General features: G+C 40.0%; 1 protein-coding gene across 1 annotated transcript in view; it reads left to right on the top strand.

The window, feature by feature from the left end:
- LOC102838733 (ubiquitin conjugation factor E4 B-like) overlaps positions 1–26,453 on the top strand; it is a 186,984-nt gene that overhangs the window by 96,386 nt on the left and 64,145 nt on the right. The window contains exons 3-6 of the mRNA XM_006866400.1: positions 11,685–11,820; positions 20,393–20,480; positions 22,170–22,314; positions 23,770–23,998. Of these exons, the coding sequence (XP_006866462.1) occupies positions 11,685–11,820; positions 20,393–20,480; positions 22,170–22,314; positions 23,770–23,998 (598 nt within the window). The remainder of the gene's footprint in view (positions 1–11,684; positions 11,821–20,392; positions 20,481–22,169; positions 22,315–23,769; positions 23,999–26,453) is intronic.

Raw genomic sequence — 26,453 nt, 5'->3', positions numbered from 1 at the left:
ATTCTGTGTTGTTGTTGGCGGAGCTCTCTGCTATACGTCCACCCAATCCGCCATCTTGTTTGTTCTTTCTAATTTTTTAAAGAAAAGATATTTCAAGACAATATGTCCATTCAAAATAATGTGAGAAGTTATGGTGAAGAAGATGGTCTGTGATTGTTTTCTGTGGTCCTTTAGTTATTCATGGAATGAGAAGGATGGTCTAGGAGGGGTTTCTAACAGGGATACCTATGGTACAGAGCTCCACCTGCAGGAATGACTTGGCATCAGGTGGTAGCTTTCTTAGTTGGGTTCTTTACGCTGCAAGCACCTACGCAAGGATTTGGGAGTTGTGGGGAAGTCCTCCATGTTGCTTCTCCCCTCTTGTTTCCTGGCTTCTGTCATTGCCACCTGCTTCACTCATCCGCGTCTCTGCTGACAGTCCTTTTCCTTATCCCAGTCACAGGTGGCTACCATGGCTTCTGCTCACTCCTGCATTTCCATGCTCATCCAGAACCAGACAGATTCCTGTGGCAAGGACTGCTTTTCCCTGCCCAAGAGCAGCACTCTGAGTAGGGGACAGGGCCACATTCTGCAAAGATGGCCATTTGTAACCATTGCATGTCAAGGAGAAGAGCTGGAAAAGGAAGATAAATCGTTTGTTAGTTACCCCAAAAAGTCTTTGGAGTATTCGGAGTTTTGGAGAAGTGGCTTAACTACTAGAAGGGTGAATGTTCTAGATGACCTGTAAAGATACCTTCCCACCTGGAGAGTCTGTGATTCTGGGAGCTTTTTACTGTCTTCTGGATTTTAACAGACTGTTCTGGGTGGCACATGTAGTTTGCAGTGAGCTACTAACCTACAGATTGTCAGTATCCACCCAGCAAGACCTGGAGATGTGCTTTTGTAAAGATGACAGTCAAGAAAGTCCTAAGCAGTTCTCCTCTAACACATGGAGTCTCTGAGTTGGAATTGACTGGACAGCATTAGAGATGTTGTTAAGTGCCGTCAAGTCAGTTCTGATGCATAGCAACCCTGTGTAGGTAGGGTTTCTGAGGCGCAGCTGGTGGGTTTGAACTGCCAACCTGGTGGTACGTCGTCCAATGCTGATCCTACAGCACCACACCAAAAGTCCAACAACAGAGGCAGATGATAGTATATATAATGTATATAATCTAATATACATATATTTTATATATTATATTTTTTTGCAGTTAATTACAAGGATCTTCATTTAAAATAAGATGCATTCAGATGCTCAAAAAAAAAAAAAAATCCTGAGTAGCTATTTTGAGCTGGCTTGGGTTTACTTGTGAAGCACACTTGTTCTATTTTTTCACTTCTGGCTTAAGACCTAGTCTGTAAACAGGCAGAGTGGCCTCCTTAGCCCCCTTTTCCTAGGTCCATTAGTGCCTCATTCTTCAGTAAGACTAGAACATGGGCCTAAGCAAGTCCCCTGTGTTCTTGCCCACATTTCTAGACTGTTTTCTAGCCTTTCCTCCCAAGACACAGGCATCCCAGACCTTTGTGATCATCCTGTAGGAGATGTGTTCTTCCGAGGACAAGCCAGAAAGTTAGAGAATCCAAAGGAGAAAGCAGGTGACCGAGCAAGTCTTGAAAAGAAGCCTGTGATGCAAGTACCTGTGATGGACTTGATAAGTATACCTGCCCCGTCTACGGATCTACCAGTCTGGTAGTCTGTTCAACTAAAGAAATCATTGCCATTTGGCCAGACGAGCACTTCTTGTATTGAAACCCACTTCTAGTCACTCAGCTTTCCTGACTTCCCAGGATTCATTTTTCAGTCTAATTCAGAAACAGGATTAATCTCAGAGGTCTGTAGTTTTGAGAATATGCCTTCTTTCCCTCTGATAATTGGAGCTACATTTTCACATCTCCAATCGCCTAATCTCTCTTCCAATCTCTAAAGACTTTGGAGAGAACACTGCACTTTGCCCTCCTTTTCTGGGAGGACTTCCAATAATCTGATTTCCTTTTCATAGCATTTGTCACAATCTCCCTGTCCCCTCCCCAGAAATAAAGTTAGGGCAAGGGTCCTGTCAGTTTTGTTCATCACTGTAACTCCTATATCTTGTTTAGCACATTGTAGGTGCTCTAGAATGTGTTAGTTAAATGAATCAGTGAGTGAAGCAATTGTTTTTTGTTAGCAGTGTTAGAAGCAAAATAAGATTGGCATCCTATTTAGAGCAGGCTGTCATTTGCTGGCTTGTCTTTCTTTCACTATCAGCAGCAGGTCTCCTGTTGGTGATCCGACTAGTTTTTTTTTTTTTAACCCTAAGCCAGTTCATACTAAAGCTAATACTGTTCAGGATAGTGAAGGCTGGAAAACGAATAAGGAGGACCAGAGAAGAATTGATGTGTTTGAGTTATGGTGTTGGTTAAGAATATTAAAACTACCATTGACTGCCAGAAGAACAAACAAATCTGTGTTAGAAGTACAGTCATATTGCCCCTTAGAAGTGAGAATGATGTAACTTCGTCTCACATACTTTGGACATGTTATCAGGAGGGACTGATCCTGGAAAAGAGCATCATACCTGGTAAAAGTAGAAGGTCAATGAAAAAGAGGAAGACCTCCAAGATGGCTTGACACACTGACTGCAATAGTGGGCTCAGACATAACAGTTGTGAGGCTGGCTCAGGACCAAGCACTGTTTCATTCTGTTGTACACAAGGTCACTATGAGTCAGAACTGACTTGATGACTCCTAAAACAGGCCTAACTAAGTTATTACACAAATGTCAGACATATCAAAGAGTATAAATAAAAATGATAAAATAAGTGATGCTTGTGGCCCTTGCCGGAGCCCTGGCTCTCCACACCCCTCCACCACTAACAGCTGGCCACTGCTAGCCTGAATATTCTGTTGATCATTCTGAAACATATTTTATTAGACAGCATTGCTTTTGCTTCTTTTAAAACTTTATATGGATGTGCAGTGCTGTTCTTACAGGTCATTGGCACTGTACTGTAACCTTCCTGATTAGGTTGCTTTTGTACTAAAATCCTTACAGCATTTATTCAGGGCATACTGCAGGTCCCTGTTCACAGGGCTAGGCCCTGGGTGTGCAAAGATGAGTGTTGTTAAGTGCCGTCAAGTTAGTTCTGACTCATAGCAACCCTGTATAGGGTTTCTGAGGAGCAGCTGGTAAGTTTGAACCGCAGACCTTGTGGTTCACAGTCCAGTGCTGAGCCTACAGCATCATACTAGGAGTAAGATGAATAAGACTTCGTTTTTTCCTTAGAAGAATTTGCAGTTCGATTGGGAAGAAAGTACTCTTATTTCCTTTTTTTAAATCTGTGTTTATTAGATTCTAGGAGAACAGAGAAGATCATTCTGTGATTATATAGTCAGAAATACATTTCTTAAGAACCTCTTAACCCTCCTGAATGATTTTATTTTACAGTCTTGTCTTGGAGTTGTGTTTATCTTCTTCTGTCTCCTTTGATGTTTACCCGTCTAACATCTTGACTTTGTCTAACTCAAGCTTTACCCTTCCTGACTTTGTGATCTCTTGCTTAAGATTCCAACAAGTAACTCTTCATCAACCAGTTTCATCTTGACACAGGTATGAGATCTAGTGGAAGAAACCCTGGAGTTGCTTCTCTCTCTGTGTTATTTCAGGATTCCATGGATCTCTTTGGCCAACTGGTGAAGCTTTCGGTTGGCTCCTCTGAGTCTATTTTTAAATGTATACAGGAAAATGTACAGGATTGCAAAGGAAACTAGTTGTCTGGTTATCAAAAATAATGTAAGAAATTGTGATACAGTAATTTTGTTCTTCTTTACTATGCTGAAACAAAAGATCTAACATCTGGATCTCTTTATGTCTGTGGACCCCAGGTAAATAACCTCTGCCCTAGCAGAAATGATTAGTGGGGTCTCATTCTGAGGTCAGGGTCAGAAACACTGAACCCGTTTCCTCTGTCTGACTTCCAGTGTTGACTGTAGTTCATAAGAATTTAGCTCAAATTCCTCTTTACTCACATTGTCTTCATCCTACTTACATTCATGCATTTGAATATTTATTAAATACCTTCTACTTGCCAGGCACTGCATTGGGAGGTAAGGATACAAGATGGGTAAGTCTCAGGGGCCTCAAGAGACTCACTTTTTGGAAAAAGGAGACAGACTTGTGAAGAGTTACCGATGCTGAGGTATGGTCCTGGACGTGTACAGTCTCTCCTTAGGCCGCATAGCTACGGATGGTGGTGTTTCGGGAGCCCTTTTCTAACAGGATTATTCCTTATGAAAATAGGGAACATCATTTCATATCCCATTGTAACTGTTGTTCTCATTCCTTCAAATTTGCTGGAAATGTATTATCATCTGTTTTACATTTTAGCTTTATTTTGATTGTTGCCAGTGATCTACTAAACACTGTAAATTGATGTGATCTTCATTTTATACATAGTTATTTAAATATTCCTCTGAATTAGGTTCTCTTCTAGAGCTTGAAGCCAATAGGTTAGTGGGAGAAACAATAGAAAAATCTGTGTCCTGAAGATGCAACAAGTGCTATGGAGAAAAATGGAGCATCACACGAGTTAGTGCTGCTGAGCAAGAGGGCCAGAGGACAGTGCTATTTTAAATTTAAAAGTCCACCAACTATAGGCCTCATCAAGAAGATAACATGTAGGATTAGCACTGGACTGCTAACCACAAGGGTGGTGGTTCAAACCCACCAGCCACTCCTTGGAAACCTTATACAGGGTTGCTCTGAGTCAGAACTGACTCCATGGCAATTAACACCACCAACATGTGAATCCTGGAGTCCTGGTGTGGCGCTGTAGGATCAGCACTGGACTGCTAACCACAAGGTTGGCAGTTCAAACCCACCAGCTGCTTCTTGGAAACCCTATACAGGGTCACCATAAGTCAGAACTGCCTCAATGGCACGTAAAAGCATCACAACAACATGTGAATCAAGGGAGCAAACTAAGTGGATTCCTGTGGGAAGCTCTTTCTAGGCAGAGGGAACATTATGAGGCAGAAATGATGCAAGGAATGGGAAGGAGCCGTCACCCTAAGTTTCCCTCTATTTCTCTCTAAGTTTGATACCGCTTAATGAAGTGCATTGTAGAAATTTCAGCAAAATCTAAGTCATGCTTTCATAGTTGCAAAAATATGTGACAGCAACTATTCCTTCCACACCCTTTCTTATCTCCTCAGTTGGGTTTGATAATCCATTGCAATGGTCACATAGAACTCAGACACCATACTAACAGTCATGGGTTTATTAGGTTACAATACAGGATCAGCAAATGCTTAGGGCACAGTTCCAATCAGCGGCTAATAAAGGCCCACAGGACACACCACTCTACCATAAACCTCAGCCTGAAGGCACTGGACTTTAGCTCCATGGGTCAGCAAACCGGCTCTCCCCTGGAGACATCCCACTCTACAAGTAGGCTTCTTGCCTAAAGTTCCTTCACTTTACTTGCTCTGTGAACTGGGAAACCCACTGCTCTGCCTTTTGCTCTGGTTCTTGGTTCTGCTGCTGCTGCTATGCTCCTGGCCCTGAGTCAAGGAGGTTCAGTGCTCCCAGGGATCTTAGGGTCAAAAGGATGCACTCCACTCTTGGCTCTTTTTCTTTGATGATAGTGAGATTCCTTCCCTGCCTTGCATTTGAAATGATTTGTTTTAAGCCCATGTGGTTACAATGAACTCTGCAAACATCCACAGCTGAATCCTGCCATTCTATCATTGTCTTCTCCCACCTTCTCTTACCCAGACCCAACAAGACAGGAATGTTTGGTGGGAGTTTACAGACTATGGTAGAAGAGACATTTGATTATTCACTAATAGAAAATTGTCTTTGAGGAAGAATGCTATCAGAAATGACAATAAAATACAACCATTTGTCCTGTCATTTATTGGTAACCCTGTGTACAGGTCCTTTACTTTTTTTCCTTTAAAGAGGAGCCTTATTGTTTCCATTTGGTACTCATCTCAGAAGAAGGAGGCTTGGGAAAGGGAGAAAGGTCAAGAGCGGTTAAGAAACTGTCTCCTGGTTAGAGGCAGAGGCTCTGGCAGAAGTCCCAGGGCCAGGCTACTGTACTTATAACCCAGAAAGCCGTGCTGGGAAGCCTGGACCCATACATTTCTCATTCTCTGAGTTGTAATAATTGTGCCCTCTGCTGGCCAGGTTGTCATCATCTCACTGGAGTGGTCTCTTGTCTACCATAGGGGGGGAAATGTTTCATTAGTTCTGGGCTCTATCATATGTAATAACATTCCTAGAGGTATGCTCATTGCTTTGTCAGTCGGGAAAACGTGCTGACATCTTATTAGTCAGACGTGTAACAATGAGAATCAGCTTCCTGTTTTGACTTGGCCCCCACACTTAGGCTCATTCACCTGGTCCTTAATCTCAGCTATGCTGATAGCTTTGTCAGCTGTTGTATCTGACTCCAGTCTACCCGCTGCCTTCGGCACCACTCACGAAATGCTTTCATTGCTCTGGTTTTGTGAAGGCACTGTGGGAAAATATTGTGGTTTCCATAAAATGTAGTCCCTGCCCCTCAGGGGATGTGTGACTTAGTAGGGCAGATACACTTGGATGTGCTTTCAGGTTGGACCGGTCCCTGGGGGAGGTCGTCATGATTAATGAAGTAGAGGGCCAGTGAAGGAGTAGACCCTCGACTAGATGGATTCACACAGTGGCTGCAACACTGGACTCAGACCTAACTTTTGTGGACTGGGTAGTGTTTCATTCTGCTGTGCATAGGATCCCTGTGAGTCAGAGGTGACTAGATGGCATCTAACATAGCTGCTCAGAAACCTTGCTTGTGTCCTTATTTCCAACTGTAATCCAGTCCAAGGACTTTCAAAGTCCTCGTTCATTGGGCTCCCCCCACTCCCGCCTTTATGTAACTCAATGGCCTTTTTTTTCAGAACTCTTCTCTTATCTCAGCCATTGTACTTTCCCCAGAGCACCTGTAACCCTTAGAGATTATGCCACGCACACCATTCTTAGTTGTATGTGTGTTTGTCTTGTTTTCCCAACTAGCTTGAAAGCTCTGAGAACACCACTCTCACGTTTCGATTTTCTCTGTTGAGCACTTTTAGTAGGTATACAGACGTAATTGACTGCGTTGATGTGAGAATCTGTAAAGGGTTTTTCTTGCCATCTCTTTCCAGTCTCCCAGTTGAAGTTTAAGGGAGTTCAGAAAGCAGTGAAGGTTTTAAAATCTGTGACTTCAGAAGGGTTTGTTCATCTTTAATGCCTGGAGTTCACTGTTCATATTTTAATAGCCTTGTTGTGGAGTCCCAGCTAGTCTCCAGCAAATGAATGTGTTCATCAGGTTTGACCGGATTGTTGTTATTAAGTGCTGTTGGGTTGATTCTGACTCATAGTATAAAGGTTTCCAAGGAGCAGCTGGTGGGTTTGAACTGCTGACCTTGTGCTTCACAGTCCAGTGCTGATCCTACAGTATTACACTACAGCATTACACCAGGAGTCCTTGATAGGACTAGACTAGTCTCCTCGGGTTCACTCTTGTGACTTTGTCCTTTCCCTGCTCCCTCTGCCACCCCTCTTTTCTTTAGCTACCCAAAGCATCTCTGCTCCCTTCTGCTCTCCCACGGGATGGCTCAAATGTAGGGACGATTGTGAGGATGGTGCCGGACTGGGCAGTGTTTCTGTTGTACATAGGGCCACTGTGAGTCAGAACCAGTTACTGTTCCACCAATTCCTGGTGCCTTGTTCTTTGCCAGTTCCTTTAATGCACCTTGGACTTACTCCTGCAGTATCATTGACTCTTGATCATATGCTACCTCTTGAAACGGTTGAACATTAACTATTTCCTTTTGGTACAGTGTCTGTGTCATTCAATATTTGCCCAGAGAATCTTTCAATAACAAAAGTCGAGGCTTGAATATTTTCTTCAGTTCCCCCAGCTTGACAAATGCTGAGCATGTTCTTCCTTTTTGGTTTTCTAATTCCAGATCTTTGCACATTTTATTATAATATTTGGCTTTATCTTCTCGAGCTGACCTTTGAAATTTTCTGTCCAGTTCTTGGACCTCCTCACTTCTTCCATTTGCTTTAATATCTCTATGCTGGAGAGCAAGTTTCAGTGTCTCTTCTGACATCCATTTTGATTTTTTCCTTCTTTCTTGTCTTCTTAATGACTTTTTGCTTTCTTCCTGTATGCTGTTCTTGATGTCATCCCACAACTCTTCTGGTCTTCGGTCTTTAGTGTTTAATGTATCAAATCTGTTCTTCAGATGATCTCTAAATTCAGGTGGGATGTAATCAAGGCAGTATTTTGGCTCTTGTGAACGTGTTTTCATTTTCTTCAGCTTCAGTTTGAATTTGCATATGAGCAATTGATTGTCTGATCCACAGTCTGTCCCTGGCCTTGTTTTGACTGATGATATAGAACTTTTCCATCGTCTTTGTCTGCAGATATAGTCAATTTGATTTCTGTGTATTCCATCTGGTGAGGAATTGATTTTGCTAAATTCTATCATGCGATCTCCAGCATCATTTCTATCACCAAGGCCATATTTTCCAACTACTAATCCTTCCTCTTTTTTACCAACCTTTGCATTCCAATCACCAGTAATGATGACTACATCTTGATTGCAAGTTTGATCAATTTCAGATTAAAGAAGTTGGTAGAATTCTTCTATTTCATTCTCACTGGCTTTAGTGGTTGGTGCATAAATTTGAGTAACATAAATTTGAGTAAATTGGTATGAACTGGGCTTCCCTATAGGCGCATGGATATTACCCTATCACAGACAATATTGTACCTCATGACTGATCTGTATATGGTGTTTTTTTTTTGAGAATGAATACAACACCATTCCTCTTCAATTTGTCATTCCTGAGCCTATTTTGGAGAACTCAAAATCCAGTTATAGGTATATATCCTTTTTAGACTACTAGGCTTAGGGGTGGAGTCCTGGTGTGGCGCTGTAAAACAAGCAAGGTCAGATTGAACCATAAGGTCGACAGTTTAAATTCACTAGTCACTCCTTGGAAACCTCGTACAAGGTCACTATGGGTCAGAACCAACTCAGCAGTGCTTAACAACAACAGACTTAAGGTATGAGTCCTGGTGTAGCACTGTACGATAAGCACTGAACTGTTCACTACAATGTCAGCAGTTCAAACCTGCCAGCCACTCTTTGGAAACCCTGACTCATAGGTTCACCATGAGGCAGAACCGACTTGATGATACTTAGCAATAAAAGCAGATTTAGGTAGATTCATTATAATTTACCTTTTTTTTTGTTTATAGTGGATTAAAAAGAAAGTATTGTAAGTAGGTCGCTATGAGTCAGTACTGACTCGATGGTACCTAACAACAACAACAACAACATTGTAAGTAGAGCAACACTGATTTTGTGTGAGTATATGAAAGATAGGTTTTTTTAAAAAATCACTAAAAATTGGTAAAATAGAATATGTTCATTAAAAATAGCATTGAGCGGGTTTGTTATTGGGCAAATAAAAGGCGCTTATTTTGTATTTTCCGTTAATTTTACTAACTCTTTAGCTCATTGCAAGTTTTAGGGAGAGTTGTGTAAATAAGCTCCTTGTATAACACTGTATGTTTATATGTTGTTATTGTGTGCTGTGAAGTCAGTTCTGACTCACGGTGACCCTAAATAGGGTTTCCTAAGCTGTAAATCACTTTGTGCTTTTGTTCCCCCCACTCCCCTGCAATTTTGGGTAGCCAATGTCTAAGTTGCCCATCCCTGTTAACCTTGTGTAGAGGGGAGGTAGTAATCATTCTTGCTATAAAGACTTATTCCCTCTTTTGAGCTACTACATCCATAAGTATAGGTCAAGTTCATCAAATTGTAGTGGATTACACTTTCTCCTCTTCTTTTTTCCTCTAGTCAAATTCTGCTCGATCATCCAGCCATTGGAGCTAGGTCAAATGGGTACTCTGCAAGTATGGGCATTCTTGTGCATCTCCCGTCACTTCATATCGGTTGGACACGTCACTTTCTGTTCTAGTCCTCTGCGACTATGTCCCTACCCATGGGCTCAGGAGTCCCCAGATCTCACTATACTGCTGGCCACCCAGGTTGTGATCCCAGGTTGACAGGAGTCTATTGAACGTGGTCGGACTTAGCTCACAGCTTCATTGCTGTTTTTCCTCCACTTCCCCTTATCAGTGACCAATATGGTCACCAGCAATATTACATGCCTGCTCATGTATTCTCTTTGAGTTTCAGTCTTGGAAGGGGGAAAATCACACCTTTTTGAAAAAGAGTTTTGTTGCAGTTTTAAGATCGCTTTTGGGAATTCTGTACTTTGTGTACTAGAGTGTAACAATCTTACATATGTGTGTCTATTTGCATGAGTGTGTAATACTGGAGTAGGTCCAGCAAGATGGTTTAAAAAATAACCTTTTTGTCTGGTCTATACCTGAAGGGAATACTACAGAAAGCTCTTCAAGATGGAGAAGAAAATCTTAAAGAAATAAAATCCTTCTGAAGTTGTGGTCTGCCACCATACTGTGCATACATTACCTTTAACAAGCTCTTATCAGTTACAGACATTTGGAGCACTGCCTGTTGAATGTTTGTAATGCATATTTTATTGTGCAAACATGGATTTCTTCAGTCTTTGATATACACACTTTGTTTTTTTGAAGATGTGTTTTTAAAGTGATAGATATGGAGGGTCTTCATCTTCTAAAAGCGGTTCAGAGGTGATATCTATGTTTTAATTCTTTCACATCTGGCTTGATGGAGAAGAAAGAGAGGAGCAAGTCCTGGTCCCTCAAAGCTTTCCTTCCTGACATTAGTTTCTCCGGTTAGGGTGGGGTTTGAAAACCAAATGACATTTTATACTACTGCTTTAAATTGCTCTTAGTCATGATATTTAGTTTGCATTGACATCTAAATGAAGTCAAAGAGAGCATAAAATTTTTAAGAGTAAGAAAGTGGGTTTTTAAGTATTAAGGAACACTGGTATACATAAAGGGAGTGCAGTGACTCTGTTGGTAAGCACTGGATTGCAAACCACAAGGCCAGCAATTTAAGCCCACCTAGCAATCAGTCGGTGAAAAATGAGGCTTTTTGCTCTTGCAAAGATTTATATAGCCTTGGAAACATACACAGGATCACTGTGAGTTGGAACCGACTCAAAAGCACCTAACAAGAAGTATGCATTCTCAAGAGAACTGCTCCACTTGACCCAGTAAGAACACATGAAAGAAGCAGGAAAAAATGAATTCTGAATGTTTACACAGCTGTCTGCATCCTTTGTATAGACTGCTAGATGTAGGTATGTAGGGATCGTAGGATAAGCACTGAACCACAAAGTTGGCGGTTCAAACCCACCAGTTGCTCCTTGGAAACCCCCTACAGTTTTGCTGTGAGTCAAAACTGACTCAACAGCACTTCACAACAACAACCATGAAAACAAATTTGTTTTAAGGGACTATAGTTTGAATTGATCAAAGAGAAGCCTTAGGTATCAGGTGTAGCTCTGTCACTGCCCACATAAAAAGATCCTCTGAGAAATTAGGCTTTCTTACTAATGTTCCTGTGATTTTAATTCTGGGTCAACATTTAAGTACTTTTTCCTGGAAATTCTTGGTTACTAGCTGTCTTGATGGTATGAGTGTAGATTGTGAATACTTACTGTTGCCGGTACAAATAACTGTAGCATTGTCTCACACAGGACTTAATGGTGCGTGTGTTTTCTGTTTAGGAGTCGCTCATCGAAGCCAGAGCAGTGAAGGAGTCAGTTCTCTCAGTAGCTCACCCTCTAATAGCCTTGAAACACAATCTCAGTCTCTCTCACGGTCCCAGAGCATGGATATTGATGGCGTCGCTTGTGAGAAAAGGTAAACTAAAGCCAATTTTCTGATAAGCTATTTTATTTGCAGAAAGAGAAAGATTATTCACTTTAGTCCTAGTTCATATCACCCCAGAGACCCATGGTAGTCTTTAGTAAATTATAACTATGTTTATTAAATGTAAATGTCTTTAGAATTTTCTGACATATACTCTATGCCTTTCTTAAGTGTTAAAAATGTCTTTAATGAAATAATGTATGTAGGCAGTTAAAAAATTATGTTTTAATATCCTTATTGCATAAATAAAAAGTTGGCAATGATATGTCAATCTCTGCAGGTGTTTCCAAGTTTTACTGATCAGTGAAATGTAAACATTGAGAGGTGTAGTCAGATAAGTCAAATCCCTGGGATCTACAAAAAGACCAGGATAGCCTAGAGCAGAGTCTCCTCTACCTCAGGTATGCTATGAGTTGGTGATGAAGTCCCTCAGATACTGATCTTTTGATCTTCAGGGAAGTCAGAGCCCCAGAACCCATCTCATTTGCCCTCAAGCAACCCCTTTTGTTTACTTCAGTGTGCCAGAGAAATGCCATTTTCCTAGTGTGCAGCAGGTGGGAAAACATGGAAGGCAAAGGTGTAGCTCATTGGCATTTGAATAGGTTGAAGATGAGAAGTCACACCAGGAACTATTGCACATAAGTTCAGAATTCAGAGAGGATTGCATTTGTAGGGAAAAGACAAAGAAGGAAAACACCTCCCCATAGAATAAAAATGATAGTATTCTTATTTCCTGTGTTCTTTATGAGGATATTTTTAAAAAGGTTACTCTTGAGATATCACAATCACTGGCTGAGTGTCATGTGAGTGCCCTACATTTATATTATTGGTATACTCTGAAAAACTACAAAGTAAGACTTGTCATATACAGTGGATCTAGAGCCATAGTGCCTAAGACGCCTAGCAAATACAAACACAATCTTCCAAGCATTCAGAGAATTTGTATAGAAAAATCCAAAAAGAGCTCGCTGTAAAAAATCACAGAACACAACAGAATTATTATACCAAAGACTTCTGAGTTTGGGAATGATTAGATACAGAATATAAAATACAAAAGGGAATTGAAAACATGAATAAGGGACAAGTGATGATAAACTAAGCATATTTCAAAGACAACAAGTAGAATTTGTAGAAATAAAAGCATAATAATTGAAATTAAAAACTTGCTGTAAAGAGTGAATTAGGAGAGTTCCAGTTTGCCAGGGCGGCCAGGTGGCACGGAGTAGACACTGGAGAGGGAGAGAAAGGAATAGTCAGAAAAACCACACTAGAAGGCTTATAAGTCCGTCTTCTGCCTATGACTGATTGGAATACTTAAAATGGGGCTATAGCGTACCCAGTGAATGAGGCTTCTTGCGGCGCCTTTGCAATACATAAAACTATAGGTAGAAACCAGAACCACATCCAGATCTCCAGAGATGAGAAATCTCCACTTGAAAGGATGAGCAGACCAGCCTGGAGTGGCTAGAAGAATAAAAGATACCTCTTGAAAGAAAGACCTACAGGAAAAATGGAGGCAGATGGGCTGTCACTACAAGAACAAACAGATCGCTTTGCTAGAAAACATCAAGGCAAATGGCCAGGTCCTCTCAACGCAAGCCCCCTTCCAAGACTAAGACTCAATGGTAATGCACGCTCTAATTGGTGACCACACACATCGCCGATGGGGGGAAGTGGGGTAAAGGCAGCAATGAAGCGGCAAGCTAAGCCCTACAATGATCAGTGGACTTCTGTGGACCCAGTTGGGGACCTGGTTGACAAGCAGTGTGAAGAGGCCTGGGTACTCTTGGGCCCAGAGACAGTGGTGTGGCCACAGAGGACTCGAGAGGAGAGTGGAGCTACCGGCTGACGGGAAGAGAGGACATATGTACAGGAGCGCCCATACTTGCAGATGATACCCACGTGACCTGGACCGGATGACTGAATGATCGGAGCTCAACCAGGAGAAGAAAGAAGAGGGGGAAAAAGAAAAAAAAGAGTGAGCTGATACACTCTGATGAACTTGACCTATACCTATGGAGCAGCGATTCAAAAGAGGGAACAAATCCTCACAGCAAGAAACATAAAAACATTCACACACACACCCACACACAGAGTGGACGGAGAAGGGCAGCTTGGACATTGGAAACTCAAATGGGGCGGGGGGACTACAAAGGCAAGAAGTGACTGGCTTACAAGCTTTCAAGAGGGAACCTGGTGCTAGGGAGCATGGCAGAAGGCAGAATGTCCAGTAGGTATTATTCAATCTTTCTGGGCAGAGCGGATGAAAGGAGATACAGATGGGTAACTCGTGATACTGTAGTGAATAATGCTTATGAGGACTGATTATGAGGGTTGGAAATGCAAAGGTGGAAGTTTTGTAACAAGGAAGGGAGTGATTAATTCACCAGGATAGGAGCGGAGGCCTCCGGGACCATCAACGGAGAAGAGCCGAGAGTGGGACCCTACCCAGAAAAACAGAGATGCCTGAGATGGAGACAGAGATGATGACGTGGAGTGATGAGGCGACTGGGGACTTTGGACCCAGAGAGGGAGAGGCATAGTGGGCCGAAAACTGGGGGGAGGAGGGGGAAGTGTAGGGGGTGGGTTTCTGGGATATACCCTTTGGGTGGTTGATGATGCATGGAGGGGATTGGAACCATGGCAGTGAGATGATATACAATGGAATGAATGTAAAGCTAAAGTTCTCCCATGTAAACTATCATATAATTTACAATAAAACATTTTAAAAAAAAGTGAATTAGATGTAGCCAAATAGAGTATTAGTAAACTGGAAAATAGATATGGAGAAATTATATAGAATGCACCACAAAAACAAAAAAGAGAGAGATAGAAATAGGTTTACTGATATAAAGGACAGATATTCAATACATGTCTTATAGAGATACCAGAAGAAGAGAATAGAGAGACTTGGGGAGACTTTTTTCCCCCCCTGATTCCATATTTTTGTTTCTTCTACTGGTTTGGAAGCCATCATCAAAAAGATAAATGGCTGAGAATTTTTCTAGAATTTATGAAACATATGAAGCCTCAGATTCAAGAAGCTTAGCAAATCCCAAGCAGGATAAACAAAGAGAATTTTGTACTTAGTCATTTCAGAACACCAGAGACAAAGATCTTTAAAGCAGCCAGAGAGAAAAGAAAGCAATTATCCACAAAGTAACTATAGTTAGGTGTCTCAATGATGGAAATCAGATGATGATGGAACAATAGCTTTGCATGATGAAAGAAAGTAACTGTCAACTGGGAATTGTGCACACTGTGGAACCAGCTTTTAAAAGCAAGGGTGAAATAGTCATTTACATATTTTTTAAAAACCCTGATAGTCTGCCACTAGATAGTAATTTAACAGCTGTAGTTTGAGAAAAGGAAAATGAACTCAAAATTAATGTTTGAGAGTTAAGAAGGCGAGATGAGTAAGAAAATAATAAACATTGTGGTATAATAAACAAACAATAATTGTATAAAGAAAGAATAACATTTTCGGAGATGGAGAGAAATAAAAATCAGATAGACCTAAAATCTTGGACAACAATAGCAGGTAAACCGGGAAAAGGGCATATTAGAGCAAGTATTTTAACTAAGGTCATTGTGTTGCTTGGGAAAGGGATAAAGATAAAAGGGTTATCTTTTAGATTTTTAATTAATGAATGCTTGTTAATATTTTAAAGATAACCACTAAAATTATAGAAATATAGTATATTAAAGCTTTCAAACCAACAGAGAAAAATACGGAATAAATGGAGGAAATTTATGTCAGTTCAAAAACAGAGAAAGGAAAAAGAAAAAGGTGAATTTAAAAATGGAATAAATAGCACAAAATAAGATGATGATAAATAAAATATATCGGTAATCACAATAAATGTAACAGATTGAGCCTTACAATTAAAACGCAAAGGTTGGATTTAAAAGACACTGATTGGATTAAAAAACACATGTAAACTTACACTGTTACAGAAGGCATACCTAAAACACTAGAGCCAAAAAAGTAGAGAGTAAAAGAATGGAAAGAAAAATCTATACCAGGCAAGTTTTAAAAGCAACCAAACAAACAAAAAATCAGAGTAAATTAGACCTTAGCTCACGAAACATTACAAAAAGTAGTTACTGTAGGATGTCAGGAGAATATAGCTGTTTTGAATGCATGTACACACCTAGTAATATAACAGCAAAATGTAATGAAATATTGGTAGAACTATAAGAAATTGACCTACACATAATCATAATGGCAGATTTTTACTATTTTTTCCAACTGTTAATAGGTCTTTTTCAGCTGTTAATAGGTTACAGAGGACAGACATCAGCTAGTGTACAGACACATTAAATAACACAACTAATCAGTGAATAGAAAGTTACGTACCTTGTATACTTAACTTGAAAAATACACATTCTTTACTAATGCTCATGGACCCCAAAATTTACAAGAATCATGTGGATTATGTTGTCTGACTAGTGCAATTAAAGTCAATGCAAAAAAATAAAAAAAATTTTTTAAAGTCATACATTTAGAAATTTAGAAAGAAAAGTTTGCTTCTAAATATCTATAAAGTCAAAGAAGAAATAATAATGAAATTTTAAAGTATCTACAATGAACAGTAATAAATATTACATATCAAAATTTGACCTTTGAGGAAAATATAAAGCATTAAATGCATTAGAAGAGAATAAAAACTAAAAATTAAAGAGCTAAACCTATAACCTGAAAAGTTAGTAAAGGACTAATCGTACAAAGTAAAAGAAAGAAAATAGAGATTGTCAACAAAGCCAAAAATGACATTTTTGAAGCAAAAAAAGATAATAATTGATTAACTTTCAGCAAGATTCCTCAAGGGACAAAAGAGAAGTATCCTAAATATTAAGACTCAAACCTCATTCTTGGCTCCCCTTCCCTCCGTAACTACACAGCTCTCCTCTCTCAAAGGAGTCATGGTGGTGCCGTGAGTTTGGGGCTGCTAACCCCAAGTTCAGTTGTTTAAATCCGCCAGTCGCTTCTCAGGAGAAAGATAAGGTTATCTGTTCCCATAAAGATTTATGGCCTTATAAACCCTATGGAGCATTCTCCTCTGCCTATGGGGTCAGTATGAACCGGAGTTGACTTAAATGGCTGTGGATTTGTATCTTACTCATCTGTCATTTCTCAGTGAGGCACACCCCATATAAAACGGAAAAAAGCCCTTAGCTCCCAGCTGCCTTCTCCCCTGCTCCTTTTCTTTAATTTATCATTTCACGTACTATATATTTAAAGAGTCCTGGGAGCATAGTAGGTTACAGGTTGGGCTGTTAATCACAGAGTCAGAAGTTCAAATCCCTCATGGGTCAAAGATGAGACTTTCTGTTCTCATAAAGATTTGCAGCCTCGGAAACCTTATACAGGGTCAGAGATGAAACCGTCTCTACAGCACACAGCCAGCCATACTTTATAAAGGTGATTTTTTGTTATCTTTGTCCTGCAACTCGAATTTAACCACTATGAAGGCAGGGATTTATTTATTTGGACTGTTTTGTTCATTGATACATATCAAACACCTACAATTCCTACACAGAATGAGCACCAGCCTCTTATTGAAGAAGATAATGCCATGAAAAATGCTATATGAATAAATTTGAAATTCAGAATGAAAACTTCAAATTCCTAGGAAATGTAATTGTCCGAAAACTGACTCAAGAAAAGAAATACAACGAAGCAAAAACTATAAGTTGATTCAGCAGTTTTATAAATTTCTAAACAAAGCATCCAGCTCAGGTGGTTATATAGACTAACACAATTTTTTCTCAGAGAATTAAGAAAGGGACACTTAATAACTGGATTTATGAGTCTAAAGCCTTAAAATTGAAACAACAACATATATAGTATGGAAAAGGCAACTGGGAGTGAAGGAGTTTTTCCATTTTAAATATATATGAAGGAAGGCCCCTGGTGTTGCACTGTAGGATAAGCACTGATAACCGCAAGGTTGGCAGTTCAAACCCACCAGCTGCTCTTGGAAACCCTATGCAGGGTCGCTATGAGTCGGAACCAACTCCGCAGCACAAAACAACAGCATAAAGAAAAATTATAAGGTAATCATACTCATGAGTATATTTGTAAAAATATTTATGAAGATACTGATACATACTATAGCACATAAGAAACTGGCAAAACGTATATGGTTAGATGCCAGGATAGTGGTTATCTTGGACCAATGGCATAGTAATTGGGAGGATCACAAAGGAGTCGTTGGGAGTGTTGATAATGTTCCATTTCTTGGACAAGTTGTGTTTAATCTGTGACCATTCATTCAATCAATCACATAATCTCTGCAAATTTCTTATGTACACTTCAATGAAAAGTTTACTTAAAAATAATGTAATATAATAAAGCATCATGATCAATTTAGGTTTCGTTTAGGAATGCAAGAGTTATGTAGCACTAGAAAATCTATAAGCATCATTTACCACCTTATATATTAGAGAGACTATGAGCCCTGGCAGTTAGTGTAAAGGGTTACAAGTTGGCTGTTAACTGCAAGGTCCACAGTTCGAATCCACCAGCTGTTCTGTGGGAGAAAAATGAGGCTTTCTTCTCCCATAAAGAGTTACAGCCTTGGAAACTCTGTTCAGGGTCATTAAGATTCGGAACCAACTCCATAGCATACAATCACCACCGCCACATTAAAGAGAAAAACTTTTATCTTCTTGGTAGTGTCAAAAGTTTGATAAAATTCAAATCAATTAATGATACAAATCCTAGCAAATGAGAAACAGAGAACATTCTTAAACTGACAGTGTGGCAAAGACAGAATCCTTCAAATATTTCATATACTACCCTAGATTCCCCACTTTCCTTTGCAGTTATATTGGGGCAAAGCAGTTCTTGCCAGTATCTTATCAGTGGAAGTGACATGTGTCCGTTCTGGACAAAGGTGTGTTCCTCCTTCATCCCTCACTTTTCTTACTCTAGTGTCCTTGGAGGCTGCGTATTACAGATGGCATAGATTTCAGCTGGAGTAAGGATGCTTCATTCTCATCTGACTTTGTATAAACAATGAATAAACCCTTTAGTATTAAGGCTGTAAGATTACTAAATTTCTGTTACCACAGCATAGCTTATCTTACTCGGACTGTTCTTAAGGACATCTTCCAAAAAACCACAGCAACTCATATTGACTAGTGAAACAGGAACAAGAACAAGAATGGCTGCTGTGTCTACATCTACTCAACATGGAGTTCTACCCATTACAGCAAAGTATGAAACAAGCTTAGAATATAAGAAACAAAACAGTTATTATTTGGAGATGACATGGCTAAATTAACCTTTAGACAAGTTGCTTATAAGGAGCCTGTATTCAAAATCAGTTACATTTGTATGTGCCAACAACAGAAAATTAGAAAATATAATATTTGTTAAGGTAGTTACAATTCTGTTGAAAAAGAAACAGTACCTAGGAATGTACTGAAGGAACCCTTGCAGTGTAAATTCTCAGCCACTAACTGAAAGGTCAGTGGTTCAGACCTACCAGTGTCAGGAGAAAAAGCCTGATGACAGTCTGCTCCTGTCAAGATTGTAGCCTAGGTGGAGAGACAGAGCCGCTGGGGACTCTAGACACAGGGAGGGAGAGGGGTTGTGTGCTGACGGCAGTGTAACCTTTGGTTGTTTGATGATGCATGGAGGGGATTGTAATCATTGGAATGAAACGAAATATGATAGGATGAATGTAAAGCTGATGTTCTCCCATGTAAACTATCACTCAATTCACAATAAAACTAAAAAAAAGATCATCGCCTAGGAAAGCCTACGGGACAATTCTGACCTATAAGGTCACTGTGAGACACTATCTATTTGATGGCACACAATAACTACAATACATTTATCAAAAGAGCCTAAGACTTTTATGCAGAAAATTCTAAAAGTTTCATGAGAGGCCTTATAAAAGGCCTAAATACTTAGAGATACCATGTCCATAGATAGACTCAATAACATAAGGATGTCATTTCTCCCCAGTTTGATCTCTAGAGTCAATGAAATTGTAGTCATTGACCTAGCAGATACTAAGATTTGCTGTGAACTTTTAATAAGTAAAACAGTGTGGTATTTATTGGCTCAGGGATAGAAAACTTGGGTACCAGAACAGAAATGAATACCCAGAAATAGATGCATACATGCATGAAAATTGGACATAAGACATTGATGATTTCCTATTAAGGTAAAAAGATGGTCTTTTCAATAAATGGTGCTGGTACTGTTTTGTGGGGAAATAAATGTACTTAGTTTTTGTATTATGGTCCTGGTTGTGTTTTATATCATTTTTAAATAATGTGTACAGAAAATCTACTGTAGTGATTTTTTTTAAGTGATCCCAAGAAAATGATGACTTGGGAAAAAATTTACAACATGTGTGAGTGACAAAATGGTAATGCCCTTAATATATGAAGAGCTCTCAAAAGTCATTTTAAAAAATACAGGAACCTGTTGCTTTCCTGATTAATTTCTTTTACTGATACTTAAAATTTTTTCTGAATCAGCAGCTATGAGATTGTGTGGTTTATAAAAGGTAAAATACTTATTTTTCCTTTCTACATAAAGCATGTCCCAGGTGGATGTGGATTCAGGAATTGAAAATATGGAGGTTGATGAAAGTGATCGAAGAGAAAAAAGGAGCCTCAGCGATAAGGTTGGTAAGAGATGAAGCCCTTGCTTCAGTTTTTAGTACAGGTAATATAAACTTGATTATAAATTTATCTCTATAAAGTTTATCTTAGAGTTGTTGTTGTTTTTTATGTGCCATGGAGTCGGTTCCAACTCATAGCGACCCTGTACAGGGTTTCCGAAGCTGTAAATCTTTACGGGAGCAGAAAGCCTCATCTTTCTCCCACAGAACAGCTGATAGTTTCGAACTGCTTCCTGTGAGATTAGTAGCCCGATTCGTAACCACTACACTACCAGAGCTCCTTAGTGAGCCACCCCAAATTAGAAAATCCTATTTAGATGATTTTTTTTGTTTTTGTTTTTTTTTAGTGAGTAGCCTAATAATATGCCGTTAATGAGCTGTGGGTTAATGCGCTGGACTGCCAATTCTCGGAAACTCTATACAGGATCGCTATGAGTTGGAACTGATTCAATGGCACTTAACAACAACAACAAGGAGGCATAGTGGTTAAACACTTGGCTCTTCAACAGAAGGTCAATAGTCAAACCCACCTCCTGTTCTGCAGGAGAAAGATGTGGTAGTCTGCTTTTGTAATGATTGCCAGCCCTGGAAATGGCTATGAGTCAGTTCTGCCCTGTCCAGTAGAGCCCCTGGCAGTTGGCATCTACATGACAGCAGATGAAGTTGGTTTTTGGAAGATGCCCTTACGAGTAAGAGTATATGAAAGCTCACTTCTTTTATCCGATAAAAACTCTTTCATGTTTTTATCAGTAAATTTCGTTTTCAAAGGCGTTAGCTCAAAGCTTGTTAGAAATTTGTTTTCTGTTGGTCTTTTGCTTAAGCAAGTAGTATTTGAGGGAAAAGACTGGGAATTAAAGCAGGAATGTACAAAATCCAATAATAAGTAAGAAGCTTTTTGAAAAATATGTTATACTTTATACTTTGAAAAACATGAGACCTTTATACTTTATACTTTGAACTAAACCTGAGTTTAGTTCATTATGTTTTGTTTTTTTTTTTAAAAAAAGGCTGTTGTTAAGTGCCATCAAGTCGGTTCTAATTCGTAGCAATTCTGTATACATTTTCTAAGGAGCAGCTGGTGGGTTTGAACCACTGACCTTGTGGCCAGCAGTTCAGTGCTTATCCTCAGCACCCCACCAGGACTCCAGAAAAGTGGGAATGGGGGGGGGTTATATCATGGCTTAGAATGATATAGGCAGTTGGATTACTTTCTGTTCAGTAAATCATTAGGAACCCTTTAGCAATACAGATTGAAAGTTATTAGAAGTTTTCTATATCATCTTAGAGGTGTGATACTTTATTTTGTATAATTCTTTGGTGTTCACACAGTTCTGTCATGTGTGTGATATTTTGGGGAAGTCACTAGAGAAAGATTAATTTTGGGACTGTAAATAAATAGACTACTATCTGTATCTATCTATCTTTTAGTACTCATTCCTTAGTGATTCCTGATAATGTTCTCGCTATTTCTACTCCCCCACAGATTGTATTGTAAGCTCATGAGACCTAGATACTACAGCTGTGAAGCCATACTAAAATTAGTTTTCCTTAAATCAATGAGTAAATCGGTTCTTTATATATTTAAAATACTTTATTCATAAGTGAATTAAAGTAGAAAAAAGTATTTTCTATTGATGTGTCTAACTCATACCTCCTACCACTTGAAATTAACCACTAAATCTTCCTCAGCAGGAGCCTGCATCGGGTTCTGAGGTGTCTGAAGAACAGGCCTTACAGCTGGTCTGTAAGATCTTCCGTGTCTCCTGGAAGGACCGGGACAGAGATGTCATCTTTCTTTCTTCTCTTTCTGCACAATTTAAGCAGAACCCAAAAGAAGGTAGGAATTGGGCTCAGAGGTTTATTTTAGAGTCCTTAAGAGAACAAGTCGTCAAGTGTGGCAGCGGTAGTGAGGTTGGCCCAGGATCGGACATTGTTTCGTTCTGTTGTGCATGAGGTCGCTATGAGTCGGTCCCGACTCGATGGCACCTGACAACAACAACAAGAGAACAAGAGAGCTATAAGATCTTGTCGTTGTCTGTTGTCCACATCCTGTTAGCTTGCTTTAGGGGTTTCATTTTTTATCACACCCCTAATTAGCTGTTTGACAACTTTCCTCCTTTTCCACTGATCTTATTGGTAAACTGTTTTTCGTTTGTTTGTTTCGCTTTCTTGATTTCTACAGAACACTACATAAGTAAGTTAATAGTCTCCGTTGTCCCAGGTTTTTCTTTGCAGTAAAGTAGAAGGAGTTCACTGGGGAGTCTCCAGAGATACTGGGAGAAGCACTCGTGCTGCCCAGACTAACTTTAAGTGCCTACTCGGCCAGGTGTAGACAAGGGAGCAAATTAGCTAACATAGGATATTTTGCTGTTTCCAATATTCGATTGTAAGAAACTGTATGCTGCTAAGCCACACTTAGATCAAAATAATAAAGCTCTTAAAAGTGTACCAGGATTAAGATTCTCAAATATGACTTCCGTATATAAGCGGTAATTTTCAATAACCAAATCAAATAGCATTTGCACTGATCAGAACAGTTAGTTTAGCCCTATATAAAGCAGTAAAACAAAGATATTTGATCTGTACCTAAAGCAGTGAAGCAAAGAAGAAGGAAGCTAGAATATACAATCTGCTCCAGAAAGCCAGGTGGCAACTAGATATTGGACCCTTCATAAAATCTTTTGAACTTTGAAATTAATAATGTTACTGCATTTAAAACATACACAGACTAAGAACTACTAACTTGGTTACATTCGTAGTTAGATAAACTAGCCTGTTTAGTTGGGAGGGACTTCTTTGCAAAAGTTTGTTTATATTATGTATACATGCACACAGACACATACATATAACTATATATACTCAGAGAAAGAGAGAGAGATGGCTAGTAACTCTGTTTTTTAAAGAAGCATTTATTTTGGACTGGTTTTAGAATTGCAGAAATGTTCTGCATATATACTTTTATTATAATATAGAATTGCAGGAAGTGTTCCCATATATACTTCAGCTAGTAGTTACTCCTACTGATACATTTTATATAACCTTGATGTCTTTATCAGATTAAGACTGATGCATGACTATGAACTACATAGTAGTAGTGCACTTCATTTGGATTTCACTGGCATTTCAGCTAATGTTCTCCCCTCTGCCCTCCACCCCCACCCCAAATTTCTTCCCTTTCCACTGAACAAGATGTGTGGTCTAAGATCTAACATAAAGCAGTTTGGCTTATTCAAGGACCGTGTGTGTATGAAGAACCATGTGTAATCTGTTCTGTATTCTGCTTTTCCAACAGTGTTCTCTGATTTTAAAGACTTGATTGGCCAGATTTTAATGGAAGTGCTAATGATGTCCACTCAGACTAGAGATGAAAACCCATTTGCCAGTCTGACAGCAACATCACAGCCAATTGCAGCAGCAGCTCGGTCACCAGACAGGAATCTCATGTTAAATACCGGCTCCAATCCCGGAACAAGCCCCATGTTCTGCAGCATGGGTTCCTTCAGTGCCAGCCCTTTGTCTAGGTCAGTGGTGCTCTCTGCGTCTAATTGGTACAAAATAACCATGACGTTGGTGGGAATAGGGGAAGTCTGTACGCAGGCCCATGGCATGCTTCACATTTAGGAGATGGATTGTGTCACTGAAAATAGTCTTGTCTTTTCCAGATTGGTTTCTTGTGGTTTTCCATGGTTAAACTATTGGCTAATTAAATTTTATAAACAAATGCCTGAGTATAGTACATTATTCTTTGGTAAAAAGGCTTTAGCATATGTAAGTATAGCTTCTAGATCAGCACAGAAATAAGATTCGAATTGTTTAGGTGTGTTTGCTACATCTATACACTTGAACTCTTAAGAGATAGATGATATATAATTTTATTGTTCTTCAAAAGCTTGATATTTTCCATTTGTTATTTTATTTCAAATTGTCCTTTTGTTTTGTCTTCTTTCTTCCCTTTCTCAACTACTTTAGCCTCTATGACTCTAGTCCTGCTCCCAGTACCGGTTTCTGGAGTTCTGGGCCATTGATGAGTCCTTCTCTTGCCTCACCTTCCCATGAGGCCAGCCAGATGGCTGTGCCTTCCTTGTTCCTCAGTCCTCCTAGTGTGGCTTCTGGAACTGCTGCTGGGAGCCAGCCCTCTTCTCCACGGTATCACCCCTACCCTGTCACCCACCCTTGGGGTTCTTCAGCTTCTCCTACTCCACGATCCTCAGGCATCTCCATCCTGTCTGGCTCACCAAGCCCACACTCCCTGGCTAGTAGCCCACAAGCAGTGCCCGCCAGTGCTTCCCATCAGAGACCCACCACCCTGGGTCCACCTTTACTTTCTGCCTTCCCCAGTGCCGTGACCAGACGTCCCTCCCTAAGGATTTCTCCTAGGTACTTATTCAGCAGGAGAGTGTGTGTGTGTGTTTGCAGTGCAGGCAGAGGAGATTAACCCAGTTTGAAGGAACTGTTGTTGTGTGATACTATCCTCAGTGCTGTGGCTTTGTGTGGTCTGGGTTATTAACCCACGTGGTTCACCAGTTTGGCAGGCGTCTGCCCTGAACCCATGCTTCTGCCAGGCTTTGATAACATCCAGACGTGTGAGCTGCTGGGTTATGAATTCCTTTCTGGCCTGCCTTCCCCGCAGCCTGCCTGCCTTCCTTCCTTCCTCCTGAATGGGGGAAAAAGGAAAATTAATTCATTTTTAAAGTCCAGTTTTCATGGCATTCTTCATTACAAACGGATTTCTGAAAATATGATTCATGTTGTGTTTGAGAGTTGGGGTTCAAGTACCATTCTGGATTGGCTTTTATTGTTGTCAATCGTAGTGGAACTGTAGCATACCCAGGGGCTGAGAGAGTACACCTGGCCCCTGGTGACTGGGGCTGGGCCAATGTTCCCGCCTCAGTATCTTGAGTTTTGCTTATGTAACATTTCAACCTCTGAGAAAGAAGCTGCATTCAAATGCCATTAATCCAGTGTCCCCCTCGCTCATATGTACCTTTGTATTTCTAGAACTTCTGCATGTCAGTAGACATAATTTGCAGTGTACTTAAAAGGGCAGTAGATAGAAAACCTTCCACCCCTCCTGTTTTTCCTTTGTTCCCTGATGACCTTTTTTGCTTTCATTGCGGTAGTATGTACGACAATCCTTTCTCCTTCCTCTTCCTCGCACTTTCTGGAGACAGTAGCAATGAAGAAGATGAAGATGATGATGGTGATGATGATGATGATGATGATGATGATGATGAAGGTGGTGGTGGTGGTGATGATTTTTCTTGTGTCCAGTTTGGGTCCAGGTATCGGAGGAATGGAGTCTCATCCCTGCATGTGCAGTTGGTGCTTAGGAACTAACTTTTATAAGCCCTAACTAGGGGTGCGCTATGAATTCAAACAGGGATAGGATTAAGTGACACAGGCTAAAAAATAAACATGCAGGAAACTTGCCTGTGTTCAAGTGCTGAGATCTTATCATGGAATTAGGTGGCACCTGGGAAAAAATTTTTAATTATTTTTATGATTGTTTGGTAAGTTTGGAGAAAAACTTAGATACAGTAATTTGTCAAAATAAGTCATCACTAAATACATTTACCCTTAAGGAGCTCTGGTAGCGTAGTGGTTATGAATCGAGCTGCTAATCTCACGGTCAACAGTTCAAAACTACCAACTGTTCCGTGGGAGAAAGATGAGGTTTTCTGCTCCCGTAAAGATTTACAGCCTCGGAAACCCTTTGCAGGGTCGCTGTGAGTCGGAACTGACTCCACGGCACATAACAACAACAACAAGATCTGGAGTCCTGGTGTGGCACAGTCAGGTAAGCTATGGACTGCTAAACACAAGGTCAGCTCCTTGGACACCCTGTGTAGGGTCACTGTGAGTCAGAACCAACTCAATGGCACTTAAAAACAACACTGAGATATAGAATGAGGAACCCTTTGTTGATCTAGTGAGAAGGTATTCAGATGAGCTACCAAATATGACATTTTGGACATA

This window comes from Chrysochloris asiatica, unplaced genomic scaffold (genome assembly GCF_000296735.1).
Source record: "Chrysochloris asiatica unplaced genomic scaffold, ChrAsi1.0 scaffold00090, whole genome shotgun sequence".
NCBI lineage: Eukaryota > Metazoa > Chordata > Mammalia > Afrosoricida > Chrysochloridae > Chrysochloris > Chrysochloris asiatica.
This window is presented reverse-complemented; position numbering and strand designations above follow the sequence as displayed.